General features: G+C 35.3%; 1 protein-coding gene across 1 annotated transcript; it reads left to right on the top strand.

Annotated features, from left to right (window-relative positions):
* The first annotated feature begins 9,296 nt into the window (after positions 1–9,296).
* Positions 9,297–10,913, top strand: LOC104724442 (prohibitin-3, mitochondrial). Its single transcript, XM_010442933.2, has 3 exons — positions 9,297–9,809; positions 10,072–10,611; positions 10,719–10,913. The coding sequence occupies exons 1-2, from the start codon at positions 9,498–9,500 to the stop codon at positions 10,591–10,593; spliced, it is 834 nt and encodes a 277-aa protein (XP_010441235.1). The 5' UTR covers positions 9,297–9,497; the 3' UTR covers positions 10,594–10,611; positions 10,719–10,913.
* Positions 10,914–11,398: the final 485 nt, after the last annotated feature.

The following is an 11,398-nucleotide window of genomic DNA, read 5'->3' as shown; positions in this document are numbered from 1 at the left end:
TTGAATGTTGATGTCGGCAGTGACTTGGTGAAGAGATCGGCTGAGTTGTCGCATGACTGAACTTGCACCACTTGAACTTCTCCGGCCTTTTGTAATTCATGTGTGAAGAAGAACTTGGGTAGAGTGTGCTTCGTCCGATCTCCCTTAATGTATCCTTCCTTGAGCTGTGCGATGCAGGCCGTATTGTCCTCATATATTTCCGTTGCTTCCTTATCGTCGGCCATGCCACAATCTGTCCTGATATGTTGAATCATCAATCTCAACCAAACACATTCACGGCTGGCTTCATGAATTGCTAGGATCTCCGCATGATTAGACGAAGTGGCCACAATGCTTTGCTTCATAGAATGCCACGAAATCGCGGTACCACAGTGAGTAAACACATAGCCGGTTTGAGACTTTGTATTATGTGGATCAGATAGATAACCTGCATCAGCAAAACCAACTCAGCCTTCTTTGTTATAGTTAGTATAATATAAACCCAAATCTGTTGTCCCTTGTAGGTAACGTAAAACATGTTTGATACCGTTTCAGTGCCTTTGGGTTGGACATGAGCTAAATCTAGCTAGGAGGTTCACGGCAAAACATATGTCTGGTATAGTGTGGCTAGCCAAGAACATTAACGCTCATATAGCACTGAGGTATGACACTTCCTGACCGAGAACTTCTTTATTGTCCTTCTTTGGACCGAATGGATCTTTATCCAAATCAAGGCTCCTTACAACCATTAGGCTAGTCAATGGGTGAGCTTGGTCCATATTAAATCTCTTGAGTACCTTTTCAATATATACCATTTGATGCACAAGGATTCCATCATTTATGTACTCAAGTTGCAACCCCAAACAGAACTTAGTCTTACCTAGGTCTTTCATTTCAAACTCTTTCTTGAGATATTCAACTGTTTGGGCGATTTCCCTAGAGGTTCCTAGGATATTTAAATCATCCACATATACTGCTATGATTACAAATCCTTTTTTTGCAAACTTCTTTATAAAGATACATGGACTGATGGGATCATTGCCCTCTTTGGCTAGGTACTCACGCAATCTATTGTACCACATACGCCCATTTTGTTTCAGTCCATAAAGGGATTTGTTTAGCCTTATGCAGTATTGTTCTCGAGAACCGCTCTTATCTTTGAGCTCAATACCCTCTGGTATTCTCATATAAATTTCATATTTCCAGTGGACCATATAAGTATGCGGTTACAACATCCATTAACCGCAAATCCAGTTTTTCTCTTATAGCCAGACTTAGCAAATATCTAAAAGTCGTTGCATCCATCACTGGGGAGTATGTCTCCTCATAATCTATTCCTGGTCTTTGAGAGAATCCTTGTGCTACAAGTCGTGCCTTATATCTCACGATTTCATTACTCTCATTTCTCTTTCTTACAAATACCCACTTGTGTCCAACTGACTTTATATCGAATGGTGTCCTTAAGATCGGACCAAACACATTCCTCTTCTTTAAAGAGTTTAACTCCACGTCAATGGCTTCTTTCCATTTTAACCAATCTTTACTTTGAGTGCACTCTAATATAGACGTGGGTTCATGATCCTTATTTATATCAAGTGCTACCTTGTATGCAAATATTTCATCGATGTCGACATCTTTACGGTTCCATTATATTCCAGACATGATATAATTGATTGAGATCTCATTATTATCAATGCCTTCAGGTCCTTGAGGTTCAGCGTCCCAAACCTCATTCGGTACCTTAGGATTTGCCGCGACCATGTCTATAATTTCCTTAACCTCGGTTTGATTTGCACCTTTCTTAGATTTCCGAGGGTTCTTATCTTTGGAACCTAATGGTCTACCTCGTTTCAAACTGGCCTTAGACTCTGTAGCAACTTGCTTATTGTGTTCCTTCTGAACATCAATATGTACTGGTGCATTACAAGCTGGTATGTATGATTTTGTCACTCTCTTTGGGTCAGCAAAGGAATCTGGCAATTGAATAGCTAGCTTTTGCAAATGTATAATCTTTTGGACCTCTGCCTTACATGCTAGAGTCTGAGGATCTTGCCAATTTAAGGATGTTTGATTCCATGATAATTCCTTGACCAGCTTGTTATTCTCTCCACCCAACATAGGAAATTCGGATTCAGCAAACTGACAATCCGCGTATCTGGCCTTAAATAAATCACCCGTAGTTGGCTCAAGATACTTAATAATGGTGGGGGAATCATATCCAACATATATTCCCATCCTCCTTTGAGGTCCTATCTTTATTCTCTGTGATGATGCAATCGGTACGTAAATGGCACACCCGAATGTCTTTAGATGGGATATGTCTGGCTCATGATCCGTTAATAATTGGGATGGCAAATATTTATTCTTTATTCTCACTAGATGGCCTGATGCGTATAATTTCTGTTGCATGCAATACTGCGTGTCCCCAAGCCGACATAGGAAGCTCCGACCTCAGGAGTAATGGTCGAGCAATCAATTGTATTCGTTTAATGAAGGATTCAGCTAATCCATTCTGTGTATGTACATGTGCCACGGGATATTCCACACTTCCCCCCCATGGACATACAATAATCATTAAACGCTTGGGATGTAAGTTCACCAGCATTTTCTAGACGTATAGTCTTAAGTGGAAAATCTCTTTATTTACTTTGACTGGTGATGGCCTTATAAATGAGTTTCCCTTGTGTACATGCTACACACGTGAGATTTTTAGGAATAACTATTCTCTCTTTTAGAGTGTACCCATTAGAATTCATAATTAGCTTACGCATCATGTTAGAACCCGGATGGCCAAGCCGGTCATGCCATAAAGTGCATTGTTCATTGAACATTTTATTCATTGCCAAATTAGCCTCTATCATATTAATCTTAGCATGGTAAAAACCAGTAAACAATGCGGGTATAGTCTCTTAGGATTTTCTTAGATCCTTGGGTGATTTCAATAATGTATAAGAACTCTTGGTTTCTTTCACCCTTAGTTTCAACATGTAAACCATTCAAACGAATGTCTTTTAAACTCAATAAGCGCCTTTGAGCTGGGTGAATATAAGGCATAACTTAGTTCAAGATGTGTGCCTGGCCGTAGCCTTCAATAAAACTTGCTATACCCGCTATTGTGCTAATATTGGCATTTTTAAAAATGATATTATGCAAAATATCTCTTATCATTCAAAATTGTGTGGCTTGATCCACTATCCACCACAATCATATTCTTGTCCTCAGCCATTTCTCAATATGGACAAGAATTATGTTTTAGCCATAAAAAGCATAACAAATGCATATTTAAAGGTAATAATATAATTGAATTTAAACCAAAATCATAATTCAATAAAATTCAAAGCCTAAAACATAGAAATTAAACCAAGACAATTTTAAATTTAATTATCCTCTCCTAGACAATCTGAAGTCTTATAATCCAATTGGTCATCATTCTCATGGTTGAAATCTTCTTCCCCATCGAGATAAACCAGGTTAGTTTCTGGATTCTTTTTCAAACTCTCTTAATATAGATCAACAAGGTGCTTAGGAGTTATGCATGTCTTTACCCAATGATTTTCCATACCACATCTATGGCAAGTGGACTTGGTCTTATGTTGCGATTTAAATTACTTGCGGCCTCTACCCCGACCCCGGCTAACGCCGAATCGGTTTCCATGGCCTTGACCACCAAAATTGTGTCCTTGATAGGTCCCACGACCATGACCACCACGTCTACCTCTCCGATGGCCACGGCCACACTTGTCCCTATGGACATAGTTAGACTCTTTAGTCTCTTTTGGCTCTTTAGGATTTTCTTTGCCTTGTCAACCTTGTGAGCTTCCGGTAATGGAGCTGTATCCGGAGGTCTCAAAACACTATTCATCATCAATAGCTCATTGTTCTGCTCAGCAAGCAACAAACAAGAGATGAGGCTTGCAAACGTCTTAAACCCCTTTTCACGATATTGTTGTTGAAGCAGTACGTTATTGGAGTGAAAGGTAGAGAATGTCTTCTCTAGCAAGTCCTCCTCAGGCACCTCGGTACCACATAACTTTAGGATTGAGACTATCTTAAATAGCTCTGAGTTATACTCATCCACGGTTTTGAAATCCTGGATCCTTAAGTTTTTCCAATCAAATTGAGCCTTTGGTAGGAGCACCGTCTTTTGGTGTCCATATATGTTTTTCAACTCTGTCCAAAGGTCAAGAGGATCTTCAATAGTGAGGTACAGATTTTTGAGACTCTCAGCAAGGTGATGGCGAATATGCATTATTGCCTTGTACTTGTTCTTTTCAGAACAGTCATTATCATCCTCAATGCACTCACAAAGATCCCTTGATTTTAGATTGATCTTAGTGTCCAATGCCCATTGCAAGTAATTATCTCCAGAAACATTAAGGGCAGCATAGGAGAGGTTGTTGAGCTTTGCTATCTATAAAATAGAAAAACATGCATCCGATTAGCATGCGGTATTTAAGACCAAACCATGCAACAATTTAGGCCATGCGGTATTTGAGACCGAACCATGCCAATCACTTAGGGCCATGCGGTATTTGAGACCGAACCATGCCATGCTTATTTATACTCAAATTTTCGTGGTTTAACATGCATGAAAATACAATCCTAGACAAATTCTAGTATGAACAGGAAATATGCACAAATTTCAGGTTTTAGCAATTTTCTTTTTTTTTAGATAAAATTTCCTTTTATTAAATTTTCCTTTTTCTTTAAACATGATAATGACAAATTTTAGGGAGGTAATAATTCTCTAGGAATTCGGATTTTAAGATCTAATTTTAGGGTTTTGATTTTAAACAAAACAGCCAAGAACAATCAGATTATACTTAGAACAAAACATATTAATATTTTCTCTATTCGATTTTTAGGATTTAAGTTCTAAGGTTTTCATGCAACAAGCAAACAAGCAATTACAACTAGATTTTTAAAAAAGTATAATTAGTGCAATTGCAATCAATCTAAGCAATCCTAAACCTCAAACAATAAGATTTTAAAGTTTTGGGGTTTTTAGGGTTTCAGGATTTCAAAGCTTAGGGTTTTGTTTGTTGATTGTTTACTTGTAGATCTTAGGGTTCTTATAGAGTTTAGATCCAGATTCGATTCATATGTGTCCAATAAGTTAGATTGATTTACCTTCCACCATTTGGGGTTGACTGGAATTGATTCTGGGAGCTAAAGACCTCAGATATACCTTTGAACTTGATCACGAACCTCAGACTAGGTAGGAATCAAACTTGATCACGAACAGAAGCTGATCACGCACCCACGAACTCACGAACTGGTCACGAACTTATCCTCCGTTTGAGAGCTTGAACGAACAAGGACTTATGTGCGGCGGCTTTAGGGTTTTAGGGATTTTACTCAGTTGGAGTTTAGGGAAAACTCGTGCTGATAAGGTGTTGGAAACTAGAGAAATCGAAGGAGGTTTTCTCTTGTCTTATTATTTATTCAATCGAATGGAGGTTACATATATATAGTCAAAGGCAAAGCCTAATTACATTAGGAATCATAAACCGACTTAGACTAAAGGAGGTGGCCGATGGGCCTTATGGTCTTGGACGTACATGGGCCGTGTATGGGACGTGTATGGGCTGGTTATGGAAGATCCACTCCAAGTGTTTTACAACAAAAAATCAGTTGTGTTATAAAATCAAATCTGATAAAAAAATCATAAATTTAACTTGACGTCCAGGCAAGGCAAATCAAACTGATGACCTCACATATCCTAAACCATTTTCTTTGACCACCAGAAAAACGAAACAATTTTATAATCATGAATTTAACTCGTTTTCATATTTAATTGATTGCTACCACCTATGTTTTCGTGTTTTTTATTCAATGTTTTCTTATTCTTCATATTCTTTCTTGTCATTTTCATTGTCAAATTTTGTTTTAATTGTCATCGTAACTTTTACCGTTTGGTTATTCGTTATACTCTTTTTCTTCTTCTTCCTCGTCAAGTTCTTCACATTCTTCCACTGAAAAACCTTTTTTAGACTAACACACAACTTGTTAATCCATCAAATTCCAAGAACAAAATCATTTCTTTTCTCATAAAATTTGTGAAATTCATGATTACCAGCAAAATCAGTAAAAATCAGTTGTGTTATAAAAATCAAATATGATAAAAAAATCAAGATTTTAACTCGACGTCCAGGCGAGGTGAATCAAACTGATGACCTCACATATCCTAAACCATTTCTTTGACCACGAGAAAAAAGAAACAATTTTATCATCATGAATTTAACTCGTTTTCATATTTAATTGATCGCTACCACCTATGTTTTCGTGTTTTTTACTCAATGTTTTCTTATTCTTCATATTCTTTCTTGTCGTTTTCATTGTCAAATTTTGTGGTAATTGTTATCGTAACTTTTACTGTATAGTTCTTCGTTATACTCTTTTTCTTTTTCTTCCTCGTCAACTTCTTCACATTCTTCCACCGAAAAACCTTTTTTTTAGATTACCACACAACTTGTTAACCCATCAAACTCCAAGAACAAAATCATTTCTTTTCTCATAAAAATAAAAAATAAGATAAAAAATAAAAATTAATGAAAGAATATCAACTCATCTATAAAATCATAAACAAAAATATGTTTTACAGTACCCAAAATTGTGATTTTAAAAATATGTATATACACAAAAATTGTGATTTTAAAAAGCACAAACGTAGATAAATAAGATAATTTATGTTTTACATCAATATTTAGAATATTTTAAACTTTTAAAAGGTTTCAAAATATAAAATTTGAACCTTTTAAAAAGTTTCAATATTTATAATATTTTAAACTTTTAAAATTTAAAAAGTTTTAGTTTGATCAAATAAAAAACCAGATCAAACCGAATATAAAACTTTTGAACTTGGACGCCTGATAAATCAAGCTTTCCTGCTCATTCATTGTTGGTAGCATATTAATCTTATTTATAATAGTTTTGAACCTTTATCTAAAAATTTTATAGCCGATGTTTGATATTGTACATAGTTCTTTTATTTCCATAAATTTAAAATTTTCCTTTTTCTAAAAAAATCTGGAAATTTACAAAATGTTAATGAATAACATGTTAAATCCTGAGAGGTTGTTTAAAATAATTCTTAATATAGATTATTCTGGAAATTGTATAAAATGTTAATAAGTAATATGTCAAATCCCTATAGGTTGTTTAAAATCATATGTGGACGTCTTTAAGAGCTTATAGCTTTTACTTTTTATTAGTATAGATTGTACTAATGTGAACACATGTATGTGATAATTAACTTACATATCTTATACTACTATAGTTTAGTTTGGAAATAAATAACGACCATTGGTGGAATAAAGAATGTTGAACTAATATGTATATGGAAAATCCCATATTTAAGTTATCACTAGATATTTTATTAAGGGGAATTTTAAATATAAGAACTCATATTTATAGAACATGTACTATGTTCTGGTTAACATGGAAACATATCATTTTTTTGTTATATCAATTCTTAATTTCATCATAAAAGTATTTGATCTATCATCTTAGAATTCTATATTTATATATTATTTTGTGTATTTATTACTATATTGGTTTATATCTCTATAAAAAAATACTCTATGAAATCATCTAACAATACAATCAACAAGAATCACATGCTAAATTCTATGTCCAATTTTATTCTAATATCATTTAATTATTTAGTAATTTAAAAAAACAACATGTTGAGTTTTTTTTGCAAAATAAATTTATTGATCTACTTTTAGCATTCAGATAATCGTTCAACTCAGTGTTTAGCGTAAACACTTGTTTTCTGAGTTCGATTTTTTCTTAAAACAAAATTTACTGACAAGTGGACATTCAACATCCAGACGATATTTTTTTGGCATATTTCTCATCTTAATGTTCAATAGAATTTTTGTTAAATTCAAAAAGATTTTGTTTTCATTTATCATATTAGTTTAATGAAAATTTCGGATGCAAAATTTAAAATTGATAAAATCCGAGTCTTCTTGATAACTCATTTGGTTTTTTTAACTTTTGAAGGAGACAAAATTGCAACAGTCAAATTATCAGCTTTCCTTCATTTCGGTTGTTTATTTTACCTGTTTGGATAATATTGATGACTACATATCCGGTTGGAGTCAAATTGTTGAAAGAACTAAATTTAGCTCAATCTTAAGTTGACCTTTTGGTTTCAAGAGATTTTAAGTTGATAGTCAAAACTGAGGGAGTTTTCTATAATATAACTATTAGTTATATTGTTATTTTCAAACCTCTACAAGATTCGACACCGAAACCTTTGACATTTTTAATAACGTGGTGAGGTCACCGTGTGACTTTACAAGTAAAACTCCTCCATCATTTTCATAGTATTCGAGACGACTTAAATTGATGACTCTTGTATTATTTAACTGAATAGATAAGCAATAATGTTAAGGATAAAATATTTGGAAACTGTTATGCTTTCGTATTAAGTTTTGATCCCCATGCAACCCTAAACCGTGGCCATATTCTGATTACATATACATTTTCAATATTCCTTATTAAAAAAAAAACATTTTGTTGGTCAAAATAGTCACAAAAATGTTTCAAGAATATATGTCTATAGACAGACATAAACTTTATATTTCTTAATCTGAGAATATATAATTTAAAGTTTTACGACTTCTTTTCTAAGGAAGAAAATAGCTTTCAAAAGTTATAGAGTAAAAAAAAAGCAACAACAAACGTTTCCTGCCGTGATATTTGAAAAGTATGATTTTTCTCATTTATAAACTTTTAGTGTTTGAGTAATACTTTTGTTCACCAACGTTGACTTGCAGGCCCGACCAAAATATTTGCAATACTCGATAAGCCGTATTATTCGATTTCATTAAAAAAATAGAGATGGCCCATAGATTATGAGACAACTACTGGAAAATGGAAATTAATGTTAATCATATTAGCAGTGGTTTGTAATCATATTAGTGAAATCGAAAGAATAGTCACAAAATGTGAACACAACCACAAGTCATAGCCCATATATACTCTTAACGACTATTTTTGTAGACCAAGAAGATCCGTTGTCCCATCAAAGAACTGTAGAACCCACACAAACTACAACAAACAACATCATATTTCCAAAAACCATCCACATAGCAAAAGAAAATTAGTTGCTGAGAAGTTGTGTTGCTAGCAAAAAAAAAAAAAAAAAAAAAAAAAGTTGTGTTGCTAGCGACGGCCACTTTTCTCATTCTGTAACTATAGATGTGAATACAAAATATGTCAGTCCAAAAAACCATGGGTCACAATGTCACATTTACTTCAAAAAATACAAATGTTCTCTTGGTTCAAAAAAACAAATACAGTAGGATTCGTTAAAAACTATTAATGGGCTTTTATATTATATTAATGGGCTAAAATACTTGGCCCATAAAATCATTTCCCGTGGTAGGTTCCAGAATCATCAATCCCATTAAACCCTAGCAAAAACTCTTTCCTCATCGTCGTCTCTCAAAGCTCTCTCTCGATCCAAGCTAATCTCAGTCACACGCACAAAAAAAAAAAAAAAAATGGGAAGCCAACAAGCGGCGGTTTCGTTCCTTTCCAATTTGGCGAAGGCGGCTTTCGGTCTCGGAACGGCGGCGACGGTGCTGAATACGTCGCTTTTCACCGTTGACGGCGGAGAGAGAGCTGTGCTCTTCGATCGATTCCGGGGAGTGCTGGATCAGACGGTCGGTGAAGGGACTCATTTCTTGATCCCTTATCTCCAGAGGCCTCACATCTTCGATATCCGCACGAAGCCTCACACCTTCTCTTCAATCTCTGGTACTAAGGATCTCCAGATGGTTAATCTCAGCCTTCGTGTTCTCTCTCGCCCTGAGGTAATCTTAAAATTATACTCCGCTTCTTGATTCTCGAACTATAAATCGCTTTGATTTGATTTCTCCGTATTGAGGTCTTTCAGATGTTTTTCATTTCGGAATTGGATTTAGGGTTTAGGATTTGGGGTTTTGATTGATACATATAGTTACCTTTAGATGAAGTGGTACCTATACTGCTTTAATCATCTGAGATGTTGTGATTTGGTTTCAATCGCCTGGTCTATAAATTAGTGTGTTGATGTGATGTTAAATCATTGTGAAGGTGTCGCGTCTGCCACACATATTCCAAACCTTGGGTGTAGAGTATGACGAAAAAGTTCTTCCTTCGATTGGAAATGAGGTTTTGAAAGCTGTGGTTGCACAGTTCAACGCTGACCAGCTCCTCACAGAGCGTCCTCATGTCTCAGCACTTGTTCGAGAGTCACTAATCAACCGTGCCAAGGAATTCAACATTGTGCTTGAAGATGTAGCCATCACCCACTTGTCTTACGGTGTTGAGTTTTCAAGGGCTGTTGAGCAGAAACAAGTGGCTCAGCAGGAGGCTGAGAGGTCTAAGTTTGTGGTTATGAAAGCTGATCAAGAGAGGAGAGCTGCGGTTATAAGAGCTGAAGGTGAGAGTGAAGCTGCTCAGTTGATCTCTGATGCTACGGCTAAAGCAGGTATGGGACTTATCGAGCTCAGGAGGATTGAGGCTTCAAGGGAGATTGCATCTACACTTGCTAGGTCTCCTAATGTGGCGTACTTACCCGGTGGCCAGAGCATGCTCTTTGCTCTGAACCGTTGATCTTTATCAGATATGCTGGTATGTGAAACCTTAATCTGAATCCATAGAGTTAGAGTCCATAAAATCAAGTTGTTTTGTGTTTTTCTTTTTCTTTTTCTGATGACTTTGTATTGTGGTATCTGCAGGTTGTTTGGGGAGCATTTTCCGATATTGTAATGATAAAGTTGTGAATCTGATTGAATCAAAAAAGGTTAAATGCTCTTTTGTTTTCTGATGAACTCTGAAGAAGAAAAGAAGAAACTAGTTGTTTGAGTTGTCATTATTGTGTTCTGAATCTCGCCGAAATTTATATTCTACTTAAAAATCTCTCTTTTTGTTCATCTTGTTTGAGTATCTAATTCTCAACAAATAAAATGAGTTTATGCTTTTTGGTGATTCTACGTCCCTAAAATGGGTTCTGATTAAACTGTAAGTACGTTGTTTGTTACATACTGTAAGTACGTTGCTTGTGAAATGGATTCATGAAAAAAGAAAAAGTAAATTTAGATGGTACCTAGGAGCGTTCAATGCAAATAAACTGAGCCAAATCATTCCATATGGAATCAAAATTGATTTTGCATAAACAAAGCATGCTCATGGACGCAAATTATAAGCTGGCGGGTAGAATTTGGCTGGTAGTAAAAACAGTGTAACCCGTGAACTCTGCCACTTTTGAAGATTTGGTCTTAAAAGAAGAAAAAAAAAAAAAAAAAAAAAGAACGAGACCAATAAAAAAAAGGAGACGTACTACAAACCTCTCTCGTTCAGACACTATTCTCGAAACAAACAAGATCTCAATTTTCTCCGGCGCTGGTGGATCTCATGC

Source organism: Camelina sativa, chromosome 11 (genome assembly GCF_030686135.1).
Source record: "Camelina sativa cultivar CO46 ecotype springtype chromosome 11, ASM3068613v1".
NCBI classification, from domain to species: domain Eukaryota; kingdom Viridiplantae; phylum Streptophyta; class Magnoliopsida; order Brassicales; family Brassicaceae; genus Camelina; species Camelina sativa.
Note: the sequence above shows the minus strand (reverse complement) of the source record. Positions and strands in the feature narration are given on the sequence as shown.

Coding starts and splice junctions, on each gene's coding strand:
- LOC104724442 (XM_010442933.2), top strand. CDS start 9,498: ATGGGAAGCCAACAAGCGGCGGTTTCGTTCCTTTCCAATTTGGCGAAG. Junction 9,810..10,071: donor GTGTTCTCTCTCGCCCTGAG/GTAATCTTAAAA, acceptor ATCATTGTGAAG/GTGTCGCGTCTGCCACACAT.